Raw genomic sequence first — 26106 nt, forward strand, 5'->3', positions numbered from 1 at the left:
AGAGAAAAATATACAATTTTAATTCCTGTATTCAATATATTATACTACCAAGCAAATGCGTATTATACAGGGTGGTCCAAGCTGTGTTTCACCAATTTTTATCCAGTGGACACCAATTTTTATCCAAATATTGACGTTACTTCAGAAATTATTTGGAAAAAATGTGGAAATAAAAATGAAACGTCTACAACCTGTATCTCCGAAACTAAGCATTTTAGGACATACATTTATACAAACTTTTTTACTTATTTTTATCTGCAGAATATGTTGCCAAAGTTTCCGTAACACAGTTCACACCACCCCGTATATCAAAACAGTTCAATACGTCAATCAATACCGATTTAGTATATCATATACTAACGTCTCTCGTATTTTTAAAATTCTCGTAAAATCTCGTATTTTTACCTAAAAAAATAAAATTTATACCACTTTTGAGAAATACCCGGTATAACTAATATCTTTCTAGGAGTAGGACTTCCGACTTTGAAGAATCAACAACCAAGATGAAAGCTGTCATCATTAGAAATTATATATCAAACTGTTCAGTCTCAAAATAAAGTACGCTATTTACCAAGCTACCCCTTATCAGCTATAACGCAATTTATCTTTGTTATTACTGTTTTTATAATTTTAGATTTTCTAAATAAGTTAATAAACAATGTAATTACTTTAAAATTTATGTAAAACTTTCATGGTCTGTATAAGTTACTAAACAATTATTCATTATTACCAGAATTAAATTTACCTTATAAAATCAAAGCTATCAATTATAAATTTGAATCAATTATGTATTGTTATTAAAATTAATATTCAGGAACTGGAAATTTTTAATTAACAAAACATAATCGATCTTGTATTGAATTATTTCTGTAGAGGGCAGGTCAGTCAACTTCAAATAATTTAAAACGCCGAGCTTCTTATAATAATTTACCTTACATTATTTCAATTCTTGATAAAACCTTACTTGATAACGTGACTTGATAAAATTAATCAAGAAATTATTTTGTAGAATGTAGAATGTTTAGGAGGGGGGTTAATCACCGTGACTTTACAGATCTATTGTGTGTTCCCCTTTCTTGAGTTAAGATGACTTATGACTCCACAGAGGCCAGCTCTCGATCTTCGACATCAGCCGTACCAAAGCTTATGGCACAAACGGTTGTCGTCTCGGCGCACTTAGTGATAAGGTGTTCTGTTGTTTCCTCATTTTCCTCACAGAATCTGCATTCGCCGTTGTTTCTCAGCTTCGATCTACTCAGGCTTTCGTTGAGCAGATCCTGTTAGAAACCACATGAGAATCCGAAGATTGTTGTTATTCAAATCAAGGAAAATCTTTGATTTTTCTCGGTCGTAAGTTCTGAAGAATTTTTTCGAGTGTCTTAGACCGTTGGGGGGTTCCCATTCCAGGTTACGGATGGAGTCTTCCAGGTTCTTCAGTTCCGCTTTAAATTGGTTTCCGCTTGGAAAGCACAGCGGTTCTGGTCCAGTTCAGCGTTTCCCATTCCACGCAAACGTGGACGCTGGCAGTTGGAATTTTTGGAATGGAGTGTTCGCTAACTGGACCAGGAGAAAAAATATTTTATTGAAATTCCATAAAATATTTTTTTATAAAAAATGTCTATACCTTTACGTTTGGAAACATTGACTTAAATAAATAACTAGCTTTTTTCGGCGACTACGTTCGCGTTACACCTCGAATCGTTCATGCATTCATTTAAATGATTGTTTACTTCTTTATAGATAGAGGTAGTGAGCCTTACAAAATGCACTATTTAAACCATTTTTTTAAGAGTTTTAGAGCTACTCATATTTTCATTTATCGATTTTCTGGGTATTATATACGGCAAGTCTTGAAAAAGTTCAAATATTTTCAGGGCTGGTAGATCTCGATAAAAAAATTATATTTTATCTTTGCCGTTTTTCAAATAACTCCAAAATAACCGAGTTATTTTACTTTAAAAATTTCCAAAAAAAAAGTTTTTTTGTTTAAATTTTGAGAGCCACTGCAGCTTTTCGGGTTTTACTGTCTGGTAAATTTAATCTACTACCTACATATGTTGCCATATTATCAAGAAATTATGGTTTTTAAGTAAAAACTAAAAAAAATCTAAATTTTCAAAAAAACTTTCGCGAAAATCTCATAATCGTGTTTCTGTGGTCAAATATACTACCGCTAAAAATAATTGCACCTCTTTAGGACTCGCCCTGTATATCCTTTCAAAAATCGATTATGATTAAAGATAAAAAAAAATGTCTTAAAATTTATAAAAGCCGTCAATATGCCAATTACAAGAGCATTTTTATTCTTTTTAAATATTATTATGTATTTAAAAAAATCCGAAAATTTAAAAACCGTTTTTTATTTTTTCATCGCCTGTATACTTTATGACACACTATGTATACCAAAAATAAAACTTTTCATTAGATCCATCGAAATAAATAACCTTAATAATTCTAGAAGTTATCGTAATCAAAGTATTTCAAAGAAGTTCAATTTTGGCCCCAAAATGTTTTTGAACTGTTTCCATTGACTGGAACTAATTATGTATGGTTGGATAGAGGGTGGATGGTGCTCTTCCATGGTGGTTTTTTTTATTTCTTAAATACGTATAGGGTATTTTACAAATCGAACCAAAGTTGAAATTTTGCAAAATCTGAAAAAAAAAATCTCTGCAAAATAATAAATAGTGAAATGACTAAATAGTCATTTAAATAATAATAATAATAGTAAATACCTTCGTAAATACCCTCTATAGATATAACCCCTACCTATGGTCCCATATAAAATGTATTAAGTACTAAAATAAATAGTTTTAACATATGAAGTTTTCAATTGAATATTTGAAGTTTTCAATTGTCGCTTTTCTTGATATACTCCCTTGATATATTTTTTTTATTTTTCATCTCTTTTTTTTATTTATTAAGAGCACTAATACTCTTTATACGTTATTTTTTATTCCTTGAAGAATAATTGAAGAAGAAATATTTCGTTATGATGTCACTAAATAAACCCTTGTACAAAATTTTATACTGCTAGATGTTAATGATGAGATAGTAATGCATTTTCGTACAACAAACTTTCATTTCCTAGTTAGCTTATTCACTAATCACAAATGCCATTTAAACAAACATTTGTGCTAATATATATGTATCTAAAGTTGGCAGTATGAACTGACCCCTAAAGTATCTAAAAACTTGATATATAATCTAACTGACACACCACTGATAATGACAAATTTCTGGAGGTATTGTGTGTAGGTGTTTTTCAGGTATGTTTGAAACAGAGATTACAAAGAAATAGCTATTAAGCAATATAAAAATACTTCATAACAAATCTACACGTTCTACAACCTTCCATTTAAGAAAAGGATCATCAAGATTGGTGAAGCGGTTTCGGCGGAATGGATGTAACAATTTTTAATTAGCAATTTCATTCTTTCGGTTGTAATACTCATCACAAGTCTGTTGCTCGAATTTTTTGTTGAAGTGTGGTTTCAAGTTAAACACTAATAATTTTAAATTCATTAAATTTAATGAATTGACAACAAAGTGATCCAATAAGGGTTCCCTTTTTTCCTTTTGAGACACGGAACCCTAAAAACTAAAGCATTCTAGAAATTTAATTAGAACCATTATAAGAAGATGACTGAAGAACTAAAAACCAGGATGAAAATCGTGAAGATGCTGCTTTTTGGTTTTGTATATAAGGGACAATCAAATACTAAAGAAGATTGCACAGAAGGATAAAATTTAAACATTATTTGTGACTTCGACAACTTTATGTTAACAAAACAAAATTTGTTTTTTTAGTATTCAATCCTAAAAGTAAAAAAATTCAAGCTCAACTGCATCCAATATTCCCCCTTTCAATATTATTCTAACTTTACTTTGTTCTCCATAACCTATTTTATCACATTTTGTTTTTCGGTCTAAATAAATATCAACATGTGGTCCTTCTTATTCTACTAAACATACGTAAAAACTTCTTCAGAATGTCTGTGCTCTTGATAAAATTGGTTGGTTCGTTAAAAGTAGCTTTTTGTGTAACTGCAATAAAAGCCTGTAAGGAATATTAGCTCTTCTGTTTTCCCTTAAATAGCATACGTTATTACCGTTACGTTGTTTTCCAGATGGATTATTATGTATTTCGCCAGGGTGAAAAGGGTGTTGTTATGTATGTGCGTGCTAGTGATCGGTCTTGTCAGGCCTTTGTTTTTAATAAACATATTTTTCCTTCAGGCATTTTCGCAAGTGGGTCGGTCACAGTATTGTTACACGACAATACATTTAGCAGTTTATAATAAAAAAATATTCCTAGAGGAGATAACTGAGCTAAAAATACTATTTATGTAACTTATATTTTTGTAATAAATTAATCTAATAAATTTATTGTTTGTTTAGAAATATTTTTTTTCATAAAACACCCAGCAAGTTCAAGTTAAAATTATTTCTAAATACTGTTTTATTAGTAATTTTTGTAGTAGTTATTACTTACTATTACCATTACTCGCTGAGGAGTATTTGACACGCATCAGGAGATGGCCACGCAAAGCGTTTTCTTTCATTAGTTTTTCTGTGACTGAAAAGCCCGATACGTGATGTTATCTGCCTACCGCACTCCGGAGATTCAAAAATCTCATTGCTTTGTTGCCTCTTTACTTTTTGGTTGTCGCTGTAACTGAGTTTACAATTCTTCTCCAATGAGTTCTATTGTAAGCTGCTTCTTCCCACTCATTCTGCGTGTTAATCTCCTTTAAGTTTTCGTGGAAAATGTCTTTGTACCTTTTGAGTTGTCCACCCGGCCTCCTCTTACCGTCTACAAGCTCACCGTAAGATTTTGGTATGCGGTTTTCTTGCATTCTGCATACGTGACCAGACCATCTTAAGCGGGATTTTGTAACCATGACTCCAATACTCTCGCAGTTAGGTTTTTCAAGGACCGATACGTTTGAGACATGATGGTACCATTTGATTCTTAAGAGTAGTCTAAGGTGTCTCTGATGCAACTTGTTTAATACGTTCATGTGTCGGCGGTTTCAGGTTTCGCTCCCATACAACATGGTGGGAATTATTATTGCTCAGTACACTGCAAGTTTCGTTTTTGTGCTCAAGTCATGGTTGTAGAAAACCTTGTCTTTTAATTTCCAGAACGCTCTTCTAATTGAATTCCGCTACATATTCCAATAGTTTTTCTCCGATTTTTATAGCATTGTTGTGATCTTCTGGGGGAGTGCACATGATTTTATTTTTGTCGATGTTTAGCTTAAGACCCAAGCCTCGTATGCCCAGGTATATGTGTTCAACATTTCTTGTAATTGCTGTAACGTTTTTGCAATTAGAGCGCAATCATCACCGTATTGAAGTTCTGTGATGAATTTTGTACGTGTTTTTGCCCTGAGTCTATTTATGTTGAAAAGACAGCCGCGCCGGCGCCGTCGTGTCTGTATCTACTGCCCAATCATCTTTCCTGCAGTTTGCTGTTCACTATAATAGAGAGCGGTGCCATGAATATGTTGAATAGAAGATGCGCTTTGTAGTAGTGTTTTTCATACAAAAATCGAAGAAAAAGATACTCAAAGAAGTTTCTCACGAGACAAGAGAAAAATCAAAAAGATTTTCCTTAATTTAAATAAGAACAATTTTCGGATTGCCACGGGGTTTTTAACAGGACACTGTCTCCTCAATGAACACCTCAGTAGATTGAAGGAACAACGGCGAATTTAACCTTTCGGCAGTGGCGCTTTATTTTTTATAACAAAGGTCGCGCGCGGACTCTGAGTCCGCGTGTTAAATTCGAGAAATCTTAAGCGTTGCTAGTGGTGTAAAGACAAAAAATAATATAATCATCAAAATAAAAGTATTTAATGACTTGCTTCATTACAAATAGCAAACATAAACATCAAATATATAACATAAAACAACATAAAACTACATAAAACACGCAAAACACAAACTAATAAATATTATTCAGAACAAAATAAATAATAATAATAATGAAAAAATCAATCCGTATAACAGATTACAAAACATTTCAATGTGCTCAAAACATATGAAATTGTGACACTGTACACAAGAGTAACGAGATGGTCTGCTTTTCCGGCTGTTGCTATCGTTCTTGCTCTGCCTCATATGAGTCGGTACATCTAAAAATAATAATTATTTAAAATTAAACAAAATGTCGATTATTCACTTTTTAATCACAATTTACTTATTTTCAGTTAAAAGAAATCAGTAAATTACCTTACACGACATTATAAAATTATTTATGTTAAAAGAATATCACAAACGGTCGCGCACGGACTGACACTCCGCATATGAGTATAAAATATACTAACTACACTAAACGATGTGTAAAAGTACACTTCTCATAAAATATGCAGAGACAGGAAGACACTAAGCGGCGCAGCATTTGATGTTTCCAGATTTTCGAAATATCTGGAAAAATAGGTACCTGCGGACTGTGAGTCCGTCCGCGACCGAAGGGTTAGGAAACAACGGCGAATACAGATACTGTGGGGAAATGAGGAAAAACAGAACATCTATCACTAAGTGCGCCGAGACGACAGCCATTCGTGCCATAAACTTTGGTACGATATCGAAGATGGAGAACTACCCTCTGCAAAACCGTCTCGGATACTATATTTTGTCAAAGCCCTAGAGTGTATGATGAGTTATATCTTAAGAAATGGGACACAATAGATTTATAAAGTTGCGGTAAATTAAATAACTCTCCTCTCCCATATAATCTACAATCTACAATGTAATTCAAAAATTACCTTATAGTTGCAGCATATCGAATTATGATATTCACACTGTTCTAGAATTAATTTGTCATACTATTTTGAAAAGGACAATATAGTTTAATTGGTATATCTCTAAACACACTAATAGGTGATGACCAAGCACCTAGCAATATGGATTCACAACAAAAATTACACAGTAGTACTTGAAAACTAACATTGGTCCAACTAATCCTGCTGTATATTCGAATGTGTTTAACTTCTAAATTTTTAAAGAGGCAAAAATAAATTTTGTGTAGACACAATTTAACTCCATAACAAAGTATACCATAAAAAACAAGGTATACAATAAAAACCATTTTACAACATTCATTTACAATACTGAACATTAAATAATAAATAACTAAATAAAATAAACTATATTGAAAACAATGAAATTTGTGTTTTAAAAATGATTTGTAAATTTTCAAAGCCCAACTGTGAAATATTTATTAGAATTTAATAATTCATGCCACAATATTGCGCGTTTTCCATCTAAAAAGAGAGACGTAATTCCATTATGGTTGAAATTGAATGCATAAATGTGTATAAAAATAAATAATTCAAAAATCAGAATGCAATAATCAAATAACACACGACTGATTGAAATGACTGTTTGGATATTTATTATCTAAACTTAAATTTTCTACAAATCTGAAACTAAATAATCAGAAAATTATCTTGAATAATGAAGCCTTCTTAGCTTTACCACTCCTGTTCTAGTATATATGCAGGCACCAGTTTCGATAATTTTTCTATAAGCGAATATCTGGATTGGTCGCAAAGTTCCATGTAAATAAGAGACTCGCAGTAATGTGGTGGATATACACATTGCAAATGGACGCAATAAGGCGGTTAAAATCAACCTAAAGGCTTGCTTTCCTTTAAACAAAATAAATTGCTTTCCTTTTTACAAACTAAGACAAACATCTTGATGTAAGCCATCAAGTAAAGTTCTAAGTGGATGCTATTATACCAAAATATAAAAATAAAAAATAAATGGACAAAAGCCAAAAACTGGACCAAATTAAAGAGTTGATCAGAATTTCTCTATGATAATAAGTAACAAGAAAATGTAACTTAAAAAGTTCCAATGACTTTCTATTGGAATTTTTTTCCTACTTAATTAAATTTGGTAATCATGAAATCCACCGATGTTAATGCTCATCGGTATAAATATATTTACCCCAAAAAAAACAAAACTATTATTATTTACCCACAAATGGGATTGAAGTTTTCTTGTATCTACTACTACAATACAGTTTCATACAAGGAAAAACCAGATCTGTCATGCACAGGTTATCTCATGATCAACAGCTTATAAGCCAGACTATAGTGCTAAAAAAACAAAAGTAACCTAGGTGAACAGTTGAGAAATTCACATGAGGTGAGACAGACATAAGTTTATAGTGGAATATTTGCCAAAATTAGTTAGTAAGAGTACTTATGGAAGAATGAAAATTATATTCAAATATAGAATGCCACTCTAAAGAAGAAAACATTCGACTAATGTGTACTACCAGTCATGACCCAGGCATGCGAAACCTGGACACTTAAAACGGACATCATAAAGACACTACAGGTAGAACAGCGCTCAATGGAATGAAATATACTGGGAATAACCAAAGGAAACCGTAAAAGAATAAACTGGGTAAGACAAAAGACCCAGGTAATAGATGTCATCCACAGAGTCAAATATGTCAAATGGCAATGAGCAGGACACCAGGCAAGGAGAACGGACAAGATGGATCAGAAAAATTACAGCATGGTACCCACGAGGAATTAAGAGACCTAGAAGAAGACCGAACCTGACATGTGGCCATGATATTAGGAAATTAGCAGTAATAACTTGGGGATAACTTAAAAAAATATTAAATATTCTCTCTATACCTTGAAATATCCTTCCTATCTATAGGTATATACATACAAATTACTAAGTGGCACTACCAGTGTAGTAGGTACATCAATAAAAAAGTGATTTTTTAGATGAACTAATTCTTGTTTTAATCTATTTGCGACTAGGAAAACTATCTATTATTTGACGTCAAATAAGACGAAGAAGATTATTAATTTAAGGTTGTCATATCAGCAGAGAAATATAGTATTCCAGAAGACTAGGGATGTACTTATCATGTTTCAACGCTTGATTATTGAATTAACACGTCGTTAATGAGAATTATTAATAAAGAAAGAAATGCGTATACCCGGTATACGCATTTCTTTCTTTGTAGTAAATCACTTTATCATATTTTGCCTTGAGGACCCGATCCTTTAAGTCGTCCGTCTTATTCCATAAACAAAAGAAGGAGATCCGGGTTTGGGACTGCAAAAATCGATTGTGCCGCTGAAAGTATCTTTTTGTGTAGCCTAGTCCAAAGCATGTAAAAGATATTGGCTCGTCCGCACACTTAAATGGCTTACTTTATTACCGCAGCATTGTTTTTCGCCTTGATAATATCGTATTTCCTGGGGGTGGAAAATATGTTACGTGTATATGTGCTGATGAGAAGAAGTTTTTCACAGTGTCGACCGGACAAAAAGTTTTTTTTTGCACAGTGAATATCATGTTTCATTCTCGTTTTTGTTTTGTAGGTGGGTTGTTCCTTTATTAAATTAATTATTCATGATTAAATATAAAAAAATAAATAGGATATACATTGTCAAAAAACAAAATTAAGGCTGCCTTGTATTTATATCAATTTGAGAAAAAACATGTAAAATATAATGTAATTCAGTCAACAATATATTGGCCAGGCATCTGGGCAATAATTATTAATGAACATAACATAAATAAACATGAATAAAAATAAAAATAAAGTAAATAAAAAAAATATTATATGTATATAGTGCCCAGTGACGTAGAGGTACAGCTCTCGTCTACCAATCTAAAGGTTGTGGATTCGAATCCTACAGCCGGCGCGGCAATTCGTTAGCCGACTATTTTTAATAAAATAAAAATAGTTTACTAACCCAGGTCGACTCAGCCTTATGCCGCAACCGCACATGCGGCATTTGGCGATCTCCAATCGGTGCTTCGCCGATTTCCTATGTGTGTGGATGGGGAAGTCGGAGTTCGGCGACTCGATCGGCGACGAGAACGAGAGCTCGAAAACTCCCAAGGCGTTAAACGCTATTATACGGGACTTATTAAAAAATTATTATATACAATTTTTTTTATTTTTTTTAGTTTTACCTTACTAAGTAATAATTTTTATCAGGTAGTAATTATTAATGTTGATACTTGATATAATGTAATTTTAACAGCACGTCGACGGTTTTTGAACGTATCTGATGGTATCTGTTCAAAGAAAAGATGGATGTGTGTTCTTGAATAGTTGTATTTAGTCTTTTAACCCTTAACGGCTACAGAGTGGTCTGTCAGATTACACGCACTAAACATTCTTCTATATTTCGTAAACACCTACAATTTAATTAATGACGATGCATGTACCTTCAAGTCAATAGGCGTTCGATAAGTTAATAAAGCGATAAACTTATTAGTGTACGGAGTGCTGATTTTTCTTTTGAATGTGTTAGACAAAGATTCAGTATTAAAACAACAATTATAAGACAACATTTCGGACAGAAGGATCACTGACCGTTATCAAAATCAAGTTTAAACTAATCTAATTCTTAAAACTACAGAGATTTTATATTACAGCAAGGTATTCACCCGTGAATAATTTGGGTGCAATCGACCGTGAGGTTTTCCATTTGGAATGCCTACATTGGTGCACTTTGAATAGTGAATCCTGATTTATTGAATATAGGAATTAGGGACGTCTCTACTGGACTACTGTGTAAGTATATTTTCAATTAATTTTTGTATTTTGTATGGTTTTTGTTATTTATTTGTTTCTTTTATTATAGACATATACTTATTAAAATTAAGTTAAGGTATGTATTAATTTGCAATAAATACATCTTAGAAAATTTGTATCGATGGCCAATGAGAATTTTTTCCATATGGTTGACATAGCATAAATGCATACTAAGGGCTGGCAAAGGTTAGTCTTGGGTCGAGATTTCCGTATGTAAAAAGAGTACAATGCGTTTATAATGTATTGAACAAAGAGAGAACAGTAAACACGTTGCTAAACGCACGAAATAAACCGAGAAACTGTGCACATTGCTAAGAGACGTGGAAGGGGATATGGCAGATTTGTCGCAGTCCACCGGTCGACCCAATCAACATCTGTCAGTACCTTAAAGTTCTAGATTCATGCGTTCAGCTTCACGATTTAATTATATCTCGCGATACTTTATTTGTTTATTTATTAACGAGACTTTGTAATTTTAACCAGAGCTTTTGAATTTTTTTTTGAAAATTTTGAAAGTGCAAGTTAGAAGTGCTTTTGAAAGTGCAAGTTAGAAACACTTGCAATTTGGTGTTCGACAGTGGTCGCGCTATTAGAACTCTGAATTCAAAATGAATCGATATCTCAAAATCTATTAAAAACAATTGATTGTAGTTTTTTCAAAAACTTTCTTAACATTTCGGCTATATTTTCTTGGCAGACAGTATGCGAAAATATTTATAAATAAAAAAAAGTTACATGATTGCTGAAAATTGCTATGTACTAAAAGTAAATAGATGCGTTGTTAAAAATTTTTGAATGGAAAAAAACAACCTTATCGAATTTTTCTTATTTAAACATATTGTAAAAGATCTGATTTTCAAAATAAAAAAAGTTTCAATATCTAAAGTGGTTCTTAAGTTATGGCGTGTTATGTGTTTAAAGGTTGAGTTTTTAAATTATCTCGATTACTGATGTTTTGATTTGGTTCCATAAAAAAATGGACACCCTAACGATATCCTTATAATTCCATTTCAGATGCTCAGAAATATATCAAATGATTTTATCTAGTTATCTTTTCGAACAAAAAGTCGTTCAAAAATAAGCGGTTCTCTCACTCCGACTGAATAAGATCCCTATGCGATTTACTTCCACACATGTAAGTTCCGCCCCAAAAGTAACAGTTGCCAGCACGGTATTATACACAAATCGATTTTCTTAAACATCTAGCCAAAGCTATTACAAATCTAATGATCGTATATACATAAAAAAGGATACTCAACAAAAAATACCAAAAACACTAAGATTTAATGTGAATATTATAACAAACTAAACAGCTGAAGAGGAGTGACTAGAAATGAGAAAGCTTTGCTCAGTTAAATATATTCTAATTGTGTCAGTTAATTAACATATTTTATATTTGTTCATATATCATTAATTTATATTTTATAAAATACATAAAAAAATAATAAATTTCAAATTTGTTTCAAGTGTGCATTTCTATCAAACAAATATACTTAAATCAATTAATTTTAAACAGTGTGTGGGAACAAAACAATAATCAGTGGCGTACTGATTACCAGTAGCAGTTAATAGCAAACGGCGAAAATCACGATTTAGTAAAACAATAGTTTAGTTAACTAGTAATTACTTACCAATGCGCGGTTTACAATATCGGTTTAGTAAACGTTTGCTCTCTAAAACTACGTAGCAGAATAGCACTGACATAGGTAAAATTGTCATTCACTTATTCACCAATCACTTAAATAGCGTCGGTTTAAACAATAAACGCCAATACAAAGCTGATGTTAAAGGAATAATCAATTATTCATAAAATTCACTACGTACTCCTATTAACTCTTTGCCTACTTACTTATAGTGCATAAATAATTTGTATAACAGGTAGAGCTTATAAACTTGGCATTCATTTTTAAATAGAGAACTGTTAAATAATTAGTATAAAACAATAAAGGTCATTTTGTATTGAAAAAATATATAAATTTGATACCAATTTAACTTTTAGTTACGTAATAGAGAGCGCAGTTTTTAAAATCATTTTGCCAACCATGGACATCTTCGGCGCCAGCCTGACTAACTGGAATTTAAATTTCACGCTGGGGATTCAGGTGGTAGCTCTGCTGTAAAAAATGTCAAGTTTATCATTAGTCATTTATTTATATATTTCCTGACATTGTCATTCGTTTTGCGACTTTATAAATTGTGTTGTGATAATTAAGCTTAAGATGTTTACTAGGAGACCTTGCAGTCGAACATTTTTCTTTTTAGAACCTCTTTTAGTGCGAAGTGTACAAGATAGCTTAATAATCGTAAAACTCATCGCAATTATATTAGAATAGTTTGAACGAGAAAGCGGTAGTAATGGCCCTAATACGAAAAATAGGTATCTTGGTAAAAATTTCTACAACTAATGTTTCTCGAGACATTATGTATCGAAATAATCAATACATGTCATTATTGAATAAAATTTGATACGCTGCTTACTTACATCTTATCTGATAGTCAAGCAGCGTTAAAGGCGATCAACTCAGTATCAATCAATTCGAAATTGGTCAAAGAATGCATAGAGAAGCTGAATAAATTAGGCAAAGAAAACAAAGTCCTCCTACACTGGGTGCCTGCTCACCAAGGGATAGAAGGGAATGAAAAAGCAAATAATCTAGCTAGGAAAGGAGCGAACACTCCACTAACTGGACCAGAACCGTTCTGCTTTCCAAGTGGTAACCAACTCAAGGCGGAACTCAAGAACTTGGAAGATTCCATCCGCAACCTGGAATGGAAATCTTGCAATGGTCTAAGACACTCGAAGAAGTTTCTGAGGGCTTATGATCAAGAAAAATCACAGATCTTCCTGGGTCTGGTAAGAACAATCTTCGGATTGTCACGAGGTTTTTAACAGGACACTGTCTCCTCAATGGACACCTCAGTAGATTGAAACTAAGAAGAAACGGCGAATGCAGATTCTGTGGGAAAGATGGGGAAACACCAGTACACCTCATCACTGAGTGCGCCGAGACGACAACCATTCGTGCCATGAACTTTGGTACGACTGATATTGGAGATGGAGAACTACCCTCTATAAAACCGTCCCAGATACTGGCTTTTGTCAAAGCCCTGGGACTGTATGATGAGTTATGATTCAAGAAAGGGGGACACAATGGATCTGTAAGGTCGAAGTGATTAACCCCCCTCCCACTCATTCTAAATTCTAAAAATTCTACGCTGATTACGTTACTAGACTGAAAAAATAAATTTTATTTTTTTTTGTGTCAAAAGTTCAACAGAAATATTTTTCATCATATTTTTTTAGAAAAAATTACGATTAATTAAAAAAAAAGTTTACAGATTTATCATTTTGCTCAATAATGACATGTATTGATAATTAATTTACATTCAAAATATCTTCAGAAGGTTAGTCTTAGCGATTTTTAATAAGAGGCCTTTTTTTACGTAAAAAGCGGCCGGAAATGTATATTTTTTATTCGGTACAGAAAAAAAAATTCTTCTTCAAACCAGTTAAAAAATATGTAGGTGGCGCCCCCTACAAGTACGAGTCATATTGATATCGAAATTCTATTTCTCATGTAAAAAAAACACTCATACACCAATTTTCATCTAAATATTAACATCATCTCAGAAATTATTTGGAAAAAATCGAAATAAGAATAAAACATCTACATCCTGTATCTCCGAAACGAGGAAGGATTTTTAGGACATAATATGCTGCCAAAGTTTCCGGAATACAACTCGGACCACCTTGTATAATATACGTTACGTGTAATAAACCAAACAATTATGAAATTAACATAGACTTAGAAGAATTAGAATTTTAGAATAAGTGGGAGGGGGGTTAATCTCTGCGACCTTAGAGATCTATTGTGTCCCTCTTTCTTGAGTTATAACTCATCATACAGTCCCAGGACTTCCTACGGAGACTCGTGTCCTTCACAGTCGAGGAGCTACGACCCAGGCCGGGTAGACGAAACGGTAGCTTGTGTCGCCTGTTGGGTTTAGAGGTAGGAGGTAGGCTCCCGACCCTTGGAGGAGGTGGTAGCTTGTATGCCACTTGCAGAGGATAGTCTCACGCAAGTGTCAGCCACCTCTCCTGTAGTTCTCTTTAGGTTTGGCCCCTCATTGTTACTGTTCCCAGTGTCGCTAGGGGGTTTCCCCACAGCTTCACCGGTGATGTTTTTATTACTATTATTACCAGATCTCATAGTGTTCCCATGAGTCGCTAGGGACAGTCGGTCCACTTCTACAGAGCCTCGCATGTAGAAGGAAGTAAGGGACAATGGGGTGCCCCCCGATGCCCCAAGGTTGAGGCTGTCCGTTGTCCCGCCCGGTATCGTTATATGTCTTGGTGCAATTCCCTGGCCACGACACTACAGTCAGGGACAAGACGATGAGTGAGATGCTTCTTAGACCAAGCCAAGTGCTAAGGGGATTCCCCCCAGCACCTGACCAGGAGCTTCCCCACCAACGACAAGGTCTTGCATCTCCTAGGGGAAGAACATAGGCTTAACTTATTTTTTTTTTTCTGTCATTTGTGCTTTTATTTACTAAAAAATAATTAAAATACGTCAATTTGACTTAGAAGGTTTAATTGCGTACCTGGTAATTTTGTTATTAAATAAGTGTTATATTTTATCTATTGTTATTAGAAATATTACAATACAGGGTGAGTCTTAAATAAGTGCAAATATTTTTAGGGGTAGTATATTTCGACACCAGGAACATGATTATGAAAATTTGGAATTTTTGGAAAAAAATTGGAAAATTTTAGTGAAAAAGCGAATATCTTTATAATGTGGAAACAGAGTAGATTAAATTTGCAAGAAAGAAAACAAGCGGAAGAACAGAAAAGATCCAGCGGTTCTAAAAATTTAAGTGAAAAATATTTTTTTTTTAATTTTATAATATATAATTTTATAAGTAAAATATCTCGGTTATTTTGAACTTATTTGAAAAACGGCAAAAACAAAATATTTTATTTGTCGAAATCTACCATCATCCTGTATATTTTTACATGTTTAAAATAAAATTAGAATGGCCTGATTAAGCAGAATTTAAGTCAACCATATTAATACCCCATCGCGCTCACCCTAGGTTTTTTGACATGCTCCTTCCTGAATATTTTTATTAGGTTGCTTTTAACGAATAAGTTTCAAGTTTTAATACTTTTAAATTCCAGTCAAGAATAAAACAGCATCTTTTATTTGAACTTGTGTCTATATCACAAAAAATATTAAAAATATAATGATCATTAAGACATAATAAATACCACTCAAATATAAGAATGAATGATGGTTTCTAGATAATTAACTATGCAATAGATATTATTTTAACACTAAATATACCTCGCCTCAAATTCCCTATTCAGAATTCGAGGCAAGACCGTCTTAACAATGGACACAATCCGCAATAGGCAATAAATATTTGTCCATTCTCGGTTTAGCGCCAGAGAAACGTTTCGAGGAATATTCATGGATTCATGGAAAGGGTTAAACTTCGCAGACCTGGGGATCTGCATCTTGGACGTGAAGGTTCGCTATCCGGTCAGATCTCTCTAAACTGGCAGGCGCTCGGGTTCGATAAGATTAACGGTCGGTTAAGGTTTCATTAAGCTTTGGCTTGTATACATGTTTCGTCGTGACAATAAAGGATAAATTGGAAAGGGCCACGCCGAATTGTTTATCTATTAAGATACGTATTAAAATGGATGGATTAATGATGTTTTTTATTATTGTTTTTTTATGCTTAAATTGAAACATAATCTAAGCATTAAAGAAATCAGTTCAACTAAATCAAAACTTTTTTATATGCCTTTATTTAGATTTGAATAAGGTTTTATAAAATGTCTATTGGCTTATTCCGGTGCGATCTTTACTATTGTTCTCTTATTACCTCTAGATTGCATCCTCAAGAAGTATTCCTTTCAAAGGCTAATAACTTGGAGACTGAATCTTCCATATTATAAGTATTTGCCAATGGTTTGTACAAAGAATCGCATACTTCCCACTTCCCGGGCTATCGCCTTGACATAATGTAATGTGATCTGATTGACAGATTGTGCCCATATAATGCCCTCTAAGTATAGTTAATATCAAATCCACTTTCAGTCACATGATTAAGCTTTCTTTTAATTTTAGGAAACAAAAATAATAAATATAAAATAAATATAATAAAACTCACCTTCTTAACAGCACTTAAGAGTCATAAAGGGCCATTACTACCGCTTTCCCGTTCAAAATATTCTAATAAAGTTGCGATTTTTGCGGTTTTTTTTTGCGGCTATGAAGCTCTCTGGTACCCTTCGCCCTAAAAGAGGTTCTAAAAAGAACAATGTTCGACTGCAAGGTCTGCTAGTAAACATTTTTAAGCTTAAATTATCACAACACTATTGATTTCAACCAAAAACTCGTAATACAAAACTAAAGTGTCAAAACGAATGACAATGTCAGGAAATAAATAAATAAACGTGGCAACTTGATATTTTTTACAGCAGAGCTACCACCTGATCTCCAGCGGGAAATTCCCATTAGTCAGCCCGATACCAAATATTTTCCGTTAGTCAGCCCAATGACAAATATTTCCATGGTTGGTCCAACAATGAATTTAAAAATATTCACTTCTGCCGTAAATGTTTACTAAGAAAATATTTTATTAAGAAATATTTTACGAATTTACGATTTTGCGAATTTTACTAAGAAATATTTTACACCATTTTAGCGATTTCATGTACTTAATCAATTTTAAAATTGTAATTGTCTTTACAAACACCGCAGAAAGGGTTCTGATCATTTGAATGATATTGATGAACATTTTTTGATCATTTTATCTGATTTTTGGTTAGTCTAGTAATCCTCGTGTCTCGGTATCTAGGCTAACAATATATTTATATGATGCACACAACTCCAGACATCTAGATTGAAATCTATGAAATTGAGTATCTTTAGCGCTGCTTGGCTATATGTTAATATATCAGCCGAATGCTGTATTATTATTTCTTCTACACAGTAATGGATTGCCATTATATTATTTCAGCCTGAAAAATTGTGACAATTCCGGATATTATTTCGAGAAAAGTTATCCTTTCTTTCAGTCACACAAGTTGTCCGTTTCAAAATAAGGTAACTGTTTTTCATCTATTTATATTTTTTTCATATATTTATTTTTTAAAACTTAAAAAAAAACTTTGCACGCACGTTGAGGTACTTTCATAAAAATTCATTATAATCGGTTTAAATGTCTTCAACAATCCACCTCCATTTTTTAAGCTCAAATTTTAACTTAAGATATATTTTTACTTATAATTTACATATTCTGGCATTAGTCTAAAGAAGCTATAGTATGATAATAAAATTAATAATTTTAATCTTTGCAGCACTTAATATGAGGTTATTGGTATAGCATTTTTTTAACATATTATTTCTAAATTGACTGATATTTGGATAAAAATTGTTTTCAGGGTGTTTTTTAGCATGAGCAATTAAGTAGTAAGCGATTTTGATATAAAAATATACACTTCCGCCGTTTTTTACGTAAAAAGTATATTGGCTTAAGATATTTGGAATCGAAATGATCAATACATATCATCAAGGCAAAAATTAAACGTCTGCAGAAAAAAAATGCAGAATATAATGCCGAAATTTCCCGAATACCTACAATTCGGACACCGCACTGGTATAACATATTTAATATTTACACTAATCTAGCAACTAACTACCGTTAAATTTGAAATTGCCTACGAACTATCGGCCAAAGTTGCTCGCATTTAACTTTGAACCTCACCTGCTAATTAGGTTCTTTAAGTTCGGTTTTGCTATTACGGTGGTTGTCTGGCTTCGACAGCAGCTGACCATAACCTCGATCGTGCGTGAGATGAATTCTGAATGTGGACATTTGCAATTCTGCCGAAGTTACTAACATATTCACATTAGTACAGTGTTGCATAAGCGATTTCCATTTTGATTAAAGTTTTCCTACAATTTTCTACCTCCTGTTCTACCTATACAGGGTGGCCCATCGAAAACGTTCCGCAAGGCATAACGGCCAGGGTAATTTTTTTTCAGAAAATCCAAAAACACATCAATTTTGTTTGTGAGGGGGACAACTTTTGCCCCAAAATGATTGCAAAATCTTCAACCCTCTAAGCGGGGGTGTCATCCTCTAACTTTTTTCAAATGGGAAGGGGGTTCAAGTGGCACCGCAATGAAAAGATATTTTTATTCTCTATATTTCCCCGCTTCGTTTTTGAAAATCGGTTAAGTCATTGAGAAAATATGAAGGATTGAAATTTGGAAAGTTTATTTAAACATTTATCAGACTAAATGATAAGGATAAATTCCTTCGACCAATTTGCTGTTTTTTCTTATTATTTCTAGATGTTTACGCATTTTTTCACTTGCCACAAGATTGAACGATCAGGTGCGGTAGTTGCTAGATAGCTGTTCTGTGACTTGTGCGTTGAAGTTCTTCCCAATATTGTTAAACTTTTTAACAATTATGGTGTACTCACTTGCAGAAAAAGTGGATATAATTGAACTTTATTTTAAAAATAATGAATGTGGAAATCGGTTTGCGCAGATATTCAATGAACGCCATCCTGACAAACACCTTTATGGCAAAATTTTTCGCGATTTAGTAGCAACATTTCACGAAACTGGTTCCGTTATGAATAAAAAGAGGCAGAGAGAAAATCCTGTAGTAAATGAAGCTATGTAGGTATTCGTATTGGGCCAAGTTGCCATGGGTAGTACGCTGAGTACAAGAAAATTAGCCAATGAGACCGCGACCGGCGTGAATCGTACAAGTGTCCAAACGATATTAAAAAAACACAAGTTCTACCCGTACAAAATTCAGTTGGTACAAGAACTCAAAGAAGACGATTTTGATCGTCGCGGGCTGGTATTTTTCTATTTTCGAAATTCTATTGTGGGTCAGTTTAACGATATTGAGACCGCACCTGATCGTTCAACCTTGTGGCAAGTGAAAAAATGCTAGAACAAAAAAGCTAGAAACATCTAGAAATAATAAGAAAAAACAGCAAATTGGTCGAAGGAATTTATCCTTATCATTTACTCTGATAAATGTTTAAATAAACTTTTCAAATTTCAATCCTTCATATTTTCTCAATGACTCGACCGATTTTCAAAAACGAAGCGGGGAAATATAGAGAATAGAAAGCTCTTTTCATTGCGGCACCACTTGACCCCCCTTTCCATTTGAAAAAAGTTGGGGGATAACACCCCCGCTTAGAGGGTTGAAGATTTTGCAATCATTTTTGAGGCAAAAGTTGTCCCCCTCACAAAAAAAATTGACGTGTTTTTGGATTTTTTGAAAAAAAAAATATCCTGCCGTTATGTCTTGCAAACGCCGTTTTCGATGGGCCACCCTGTATTCTTAAAAATATGTCTAGAGGTGCATTAAAATATCAAAATATTATAATTTAGAGTGTTAGAGTGAATTAGAGTGAAGAACTAAAGGCGGTTTTAATCTGTTTTAAACTGTGTATAATACTAGAGGTAAAGGGAGAAGTCCATGGAAGCGGGAAAAGCAACACTTCTCTATACTACGAGACCAAAAAAAACAACATTAGACATACTAGCTGCGTTTCGCCGCCAAATCGCTTACTTTTTAAAAGAAGGTCTCAAAACTTCACTTTAGTATACTCAAGGTCATACTATTTTTGTTGTTTGTTCTTCTGTTATTACTCTTTTGGATATCTGTTTTACTGTTTTTTGGCCCTCAATTTATACAGGTATAAGAGTGACAGTAAAAACTGCAAAACAGAAGAAAAGAAACACTAAAAGAAACATTGTTCTTTTGTTTTTACTTTTCTTGGTGTCTATTTTACAATTTCGTTTAGTGTTCTTTTTTCGTTTTACTGTTTTTTCTGTCACTCTTATACCTGTATGTCTTCAGATCAAAAAAAAGGGGTGACAGTGAAAATAGTAAAAAAAGTAAAATAGACATCAGAAAGGCTATAAACCGAAAAGGAAACAACAGAAATAGTATGATCTTGGATATAATAACATAACATAAAAATAATAACATTTTCATTTTTTGGTATATCGTATAATACGAATATTTATATAATTAGTCAAAAATATTTAATAAAGACAAATCACAATACAATTCCAATTTTCATTTGCAAATCGGTTTTTGTTAGTTTTACATAACAGCAGCAATAGAGGTCATCCTAGACCTAACACCACTGTACATTGTCGTCGGTAGTTATGTCAATGCCAACCCAAATGATTAAAATGGTCATTGGCGGAATTCAGTACTGAGAGAATTTTCAGGCCAGGAGCATGAAACACCCTCCAAAAGAAAATTCCACTCCTCCAACTCCCAGTGGATGACATACAACGAATTTACAACTTTGAGGAACACCTCACTGTAGTATTGAGCAATAAAAGGGATTGGAAGAGAGAACGTTTGCTCAACATGTAAAAGACCATACCATACGTGATATACTGATGCTTTCAAAACCAAAGCAGAGACAGGGATAGGAGTGATTGAACCAATAGGCACCTACCCAGAGCCACATATCCGAGCATCCTTCAGGCAGAAATCTATGCTATCGGAAGATGTGTAAAATTTATCTTAGATAGGAACTATCGAAAACAGGAAATAGCCACCTTATCCGATAGTTAAGCAGCACTAAAAACGGTCAACTCAGTAAACATCAATTCGAAGTTGGTCAAAGAATGCCTAGTAAAGCTGAACAAATTAAGCAAAGCAAATAAAGGCCTACTAATGTGGGTGCTGACCAAGGGATAGAAGGCAATGAAAAAGCAAACGATCTAGCTAGAAAAGGAGCGAACACTCTACCTTCTGGTTTCTAAGCGGAAACAAGCGGAACTGAACTTAAGAACCTGGAGGACACCATCCGTAACCTGGAATGGAAATCCTCTGACGGTCTAAGACACTCGAAAAAGTTCCTCAGAACTTAAGACCGAGAAAAATCAAAGATTTTCCTTGATTTAAGAAAGAACAATCTTCGGATTATCACGGGTTTCGAACAGGACACTGCCTCGTTAACGAACACCTACTGAAATGTTCGTTCAATCTACTGAGATTGAAGCTGAGAAACAACGGCGAATGCAGATTCCGTGGGGAAAACACCAGAGCGCTAAATTGATAAGTCACCGAGTGCGCCAAGACTACCACTTCTCAAAATCCTGCTCCGATAAAAGCCCAAAAAAAACAAAGAAGTAGGTTTAGATTACAGTAGTCACAACATCCATTATTATCTACGAAAACAAAAATTAATTTTAACTTTCCCCTTTTACGCATGTTTGAAAATCTGCCTTAATGCTTCAAATTAAAATACAATATCCTTTTTTTCATTTAGATGCGATACTACTACCTATTAAGCCTACTACTACCCCCACTAAAGTTACAGTCAAATTACAATACTACACAATGTAATATAGTAGTAAATACCATGTAAAAATGAGTAATTATCTTCAACAAGTTGAACTACTGACTAGAACATTACTTCCTTTTTGATTAGAATTAATGCCGTTAAATGGTTTAGCCAGCTGATGCGGCTTAAAAAAAATTCTTCCCTCCTTCTGTTATCAGAATTAATAACTTATCTGTGGAACTTTTCTAAAACATACCATGTCACTATGACGGCTTGTCAGTTAATAATCTGTTATCCACTGTTATCAATCAATATTTTGAAGCAAAATGCAGATACTGCATGTACCTATAATACTATTGTTTATTATACCTATAATATGCGGAAGAATTATGCAAGGTAAAAAGATTATTATTACTCAATTTAATAATAAACTGTGTTTTTTAAGGTCGATATACTAGAGATCTAAAAGAGTACCAATTATCTATTCCACATAAGCTAACCCGACAAGGAGAGTATTCTGTGTTTCATTTACCACATTTTTATTACTATAAATCAGAAATGTATGGGGATAGGAAGAAAAGAAGTGATAATGATGATGATGAATTGATTCAATACGGTAATTTTTAATTTGTTGAATTTAGAGCTATACAGGATGTCCCTTAATGACATGCTAATATTTAAGGAGGTGATACTTACCTATTCTAAGAAAAAAACTTCCTATGAATGTATGTTCCAAACATGTTAACTTATCAGATACAGGGTGGTAACATTTTCATTTTTTTACAAAATATCTCTGGTGGTGTATTCAATACATGTCTTCCATGCATCAAAATGCTTATTTTGATATACAAAAAAAAATTGTTTTATTTCTTAATTTCCTTTCAGCCGATGTAGAAATTATTTCCACACAACAGTCACCGCATCATATTTTCAGCGATTTGACCCTAAAATAACCTGATTTCAATTTTTTTAAGCAAAACCTATGCGTCAGAAGAGAAAAAGAGATAGAAAATGTTTAGAAATAAATGAAGATATTGAGAACAATTTTTTATTTTAAGAGAAGGTGTAGCATTTTTTCTCCAAAAATATTCAATGTAAAACCCATATGGTTGAAATTAATAAAATTCTTTGTACACCAAAAAAGGTAATTTGATGCATAGAAGACGTACGAAGTTTCATAAAGATATCTGTAATGAAATGAGAGCTATCGTGAAAAAATTTTTTTACAAAAATTTACCACCCTGTTTCTAAGAAATTAAGATGTTTAAGACACACATTCATATGAAGTTGCTCTCTTAGAATAGGTCCAAGAATCACCTCCTTAACTCTTAGCAGGTCACTAAGGAACACCCTGTATAAATATTCGGTTTGAGTGAACTATCCAGACACACATTTCTTTTAGAAAATGAAGCATGTTTTATATTAAAATAAACTTCTTAGAATATTTCAGTAAAATAAATTAAATAAAAAAACTAAATATTTAATTGATAATGATTTAATCCGAATGTCTGAAAATTAAATATATTATTCATAACTTTTCTGTATCTGATTGCACTATCTTCCTCCATTTAATTAATGTTATTTTTCTCCACCGAAAATACCCAGTTGGTGTACGGATGTCCCGTTTTTTATGTTTTATTGAGTTTGGTTTGGTATATATACAGGGTGGCGCACCTCATCCGCCTCGGTTGATTATACGAAAACGGCAAGATGTAGAAACAAAATATTTTATGGGTGGTAATGTGCACAATTTAAAATTATTTTGAAATATACAGGGTGTTTCAGAACTAAAATCCATACCAAAGTTATATTTTTTCTTATTTTTGGATTCTTGGGCCCAAAAAAAGGCATTTATTATAAGGGTTAAATATGTTTAAAATCTTTAGTTTTTGAGTATTTAAAGATATTTAAATTTGCATGCTACAATAGAATAAACTATTAACACCCTGTACATTACTTTTCAGAATTAATTATTATGCTGAGTTTAAAGGTAGAGAAATAAACTTTACTGACAAATGGTATTCGATCCTTAAATTTATACAGGGCTATCAAAAGTTGCTGATCTATTTTAATATATAAAAACTTCGTTATTTCAAATACAACACCCTGTATTTTTTTAAATAAATCGAAGCAGATTCAAATGCTCTTTCAAACTATATTAGTGTTTCCTATACCTATCTAGCTCAGATTTTGAATAAAAAGCGATTTTTTAATAAAATTGCAATCAAGATGGCTGGTGTGGCCATGGCAATTTTCTAGTGACAGTTAGGAACTGTTTTCAAAGTCGACATTAGTTTATGGACATTAGTATTTATAATTTATAGCAGTTTACTTAAATTTACCTACAATAGTTTAATAAGGAAGTATTCATTAGTTTATCAAGAAAAAAAGCAGTATCTGCTGGCGGAACGAATAGATATGTTACCAGTGATATAATTTTTTGAGGAAAATTGCTTCTTGGTCTCAAGGGCTTATGCTCAAAGATATCCAAATAGGAATCTTCCTGATAAGCGTTTCCTTGAAAAGCTTCTTGTCCTATTTCGCTGAGCTGGTAGTGTGGTTTATAAAAAACCTATTAGGCAGAAACCTGTCGTTGGAAGTGAAGAAAATGAATTTGCCGTAACTGGCTCTTTTATAGAAAATCCATATATCTACAAGTCATCGTAAAATAATTCAAAGAACTAGTTTTTCGTTTTTCTTGATAGAATAATAGAATTAAATATGTTTATTATTCTATCAAAAAAAACTATTGCAGGTAAATTAAATAAAAATAAAGTGATATAAATTTAAATAAGTCCATAAACTAATTTCGATTTTGAAAATAGCTACTAACTGTCACTAGAAACTTGCCATGACAACACTAGCCATCTTGATTACAATTTTATTAAAAAATAACTTTTTATTCAAAATCTGAGCCAGATAGGTATAGGAAACCCTAATATAGTTTGAAAAAGCATTTAAATCTGCTTCGACTTATTTAAAAAAATACATAGTATTGCATTTGAAATAACGAAGTTTTTATGTAAAATAAATATTTAAATAGACTAGCAATCTTTGATACCCCTGTGTACATTTAAGGATGGAATAACATTTGTCTGTAAAGTTTATTTCTCTACCTTTAAACTCAGCACAAGAATTAATTCTGAAAAGTAATGTACAGGGTGTTAATAATCTCTTCTATTGTAGCATGCAAATTTAAATATCTTTAAATATCTCAAAAACCAAAGATTTTAAACATATTTAACCCTTATAATAAATACCTTTTTTTGGGCCCAAGAATCCAAAAATGAAATAAAATACTGGGTGCTCTATAAGAAAAAATATAACTTTGGTATGGATGTTAATTCTGAAACACCCTGTATATTTCAAAATAATTTTAAATTGTGCACATTACCTACCCACATATACCCATAAAATATTTTCTTTCTACATCTTTCCGTTTTCGTATAATAAACCGAGGCGAATTAGGTGCGCCACCCTGTATACATAAAAAAGATGCGGCTTTAACAGTGCTATTTATATTTTTAATGCACTTTTTCAATACTTCTACACACTAGCGTGGTTAGCCAATAGCCGATGACCAAAATTTGACGTCGAATAAATTATTCGATTGTTTTGATTGGCTATTTTAAACCGACGCGACGGCCTATGTTAAAAGGTTAAATAATACATATTTTTCATCTTGTTTAGGAAAATAAGTATAGTGTATGATACATTTTTAGAAAGCTCATAACAAGGCAGATATAAATAAAAATATCCCAAGTAACACAAGTTGTTTTTCTAAAAACTGCTCTAACACCATATTTTGTGATATAGCTGTCCTCAGAACTCTTTAAAAATAATTTGTGTTACTTCCACTAGGTAATATACAGGGCATTCCATTTACAAAAAAAAAATAAGTTTGGGTCATATTTTAATGAGAGCTCGCAGCAAAAATCTAGTTACTCCACTCAATTCTACATGAAAAACGATACGGGACTTAGTTTTCAACTTTTCGAAAAGATATAAGATAATCGAAGTACGAAGGGCGTCAAAACCATTTTCAATTTTCTTCAAAAAGGTCCTACGGGTATTTTACCACTGTAAGAAAACCTACAAAATAAAATAGTTATTTTTTTGTAAACACTGCTGCATTAAT

The 26106-nt window shown here is 32.8% G+C and overlaps 1 protein-coding gene across 1 annotated transcript in view; it reads left to right on the forward strand.

Moving 5' to 3' along the window:
* Positions 1-22241: 22241 nt before the first annotated feature.
* The window catches only part of LOC115880548 (A disintegrin and metalloproteinase with thrombospondin motifs 7-like), a 38005-nt gene continuing 34140 nt past the window's right edge, over positions 22242-26106 (forward strand). The window contains exons 1-2 of the mRNA XM_030897776.1: positions 22242-22364; positions 22414-22584. Coding sequence (XP_030753636.1) covers positions 22295-22364; positions 22414-22584 — 241 coding nt within the window. The 5' untranslated portion in view covers positions 22242-22294. The remainder of the gene's footprint in view (positions 22365-22413; positions 22585-26106) is intronic.

Source organism: Sitophilus oryzae, unplaced genomic scaffold (genome assembly GCF_002938485.1).
Source record: "Sitophilus oryzae breed Bouriz unplaced genomic scaffold, Soryzae_2.0 scaffold_1625_pilon_pilon, whole genome shotgun sequence".
Taxonomy (NCBI): domain Eukaryota; kingdom Metazoa; phylum Arthropoda; class Insecta; order Coleoptera; family Curculionidae; genus Sitophilus; species Sitophilus oryzae.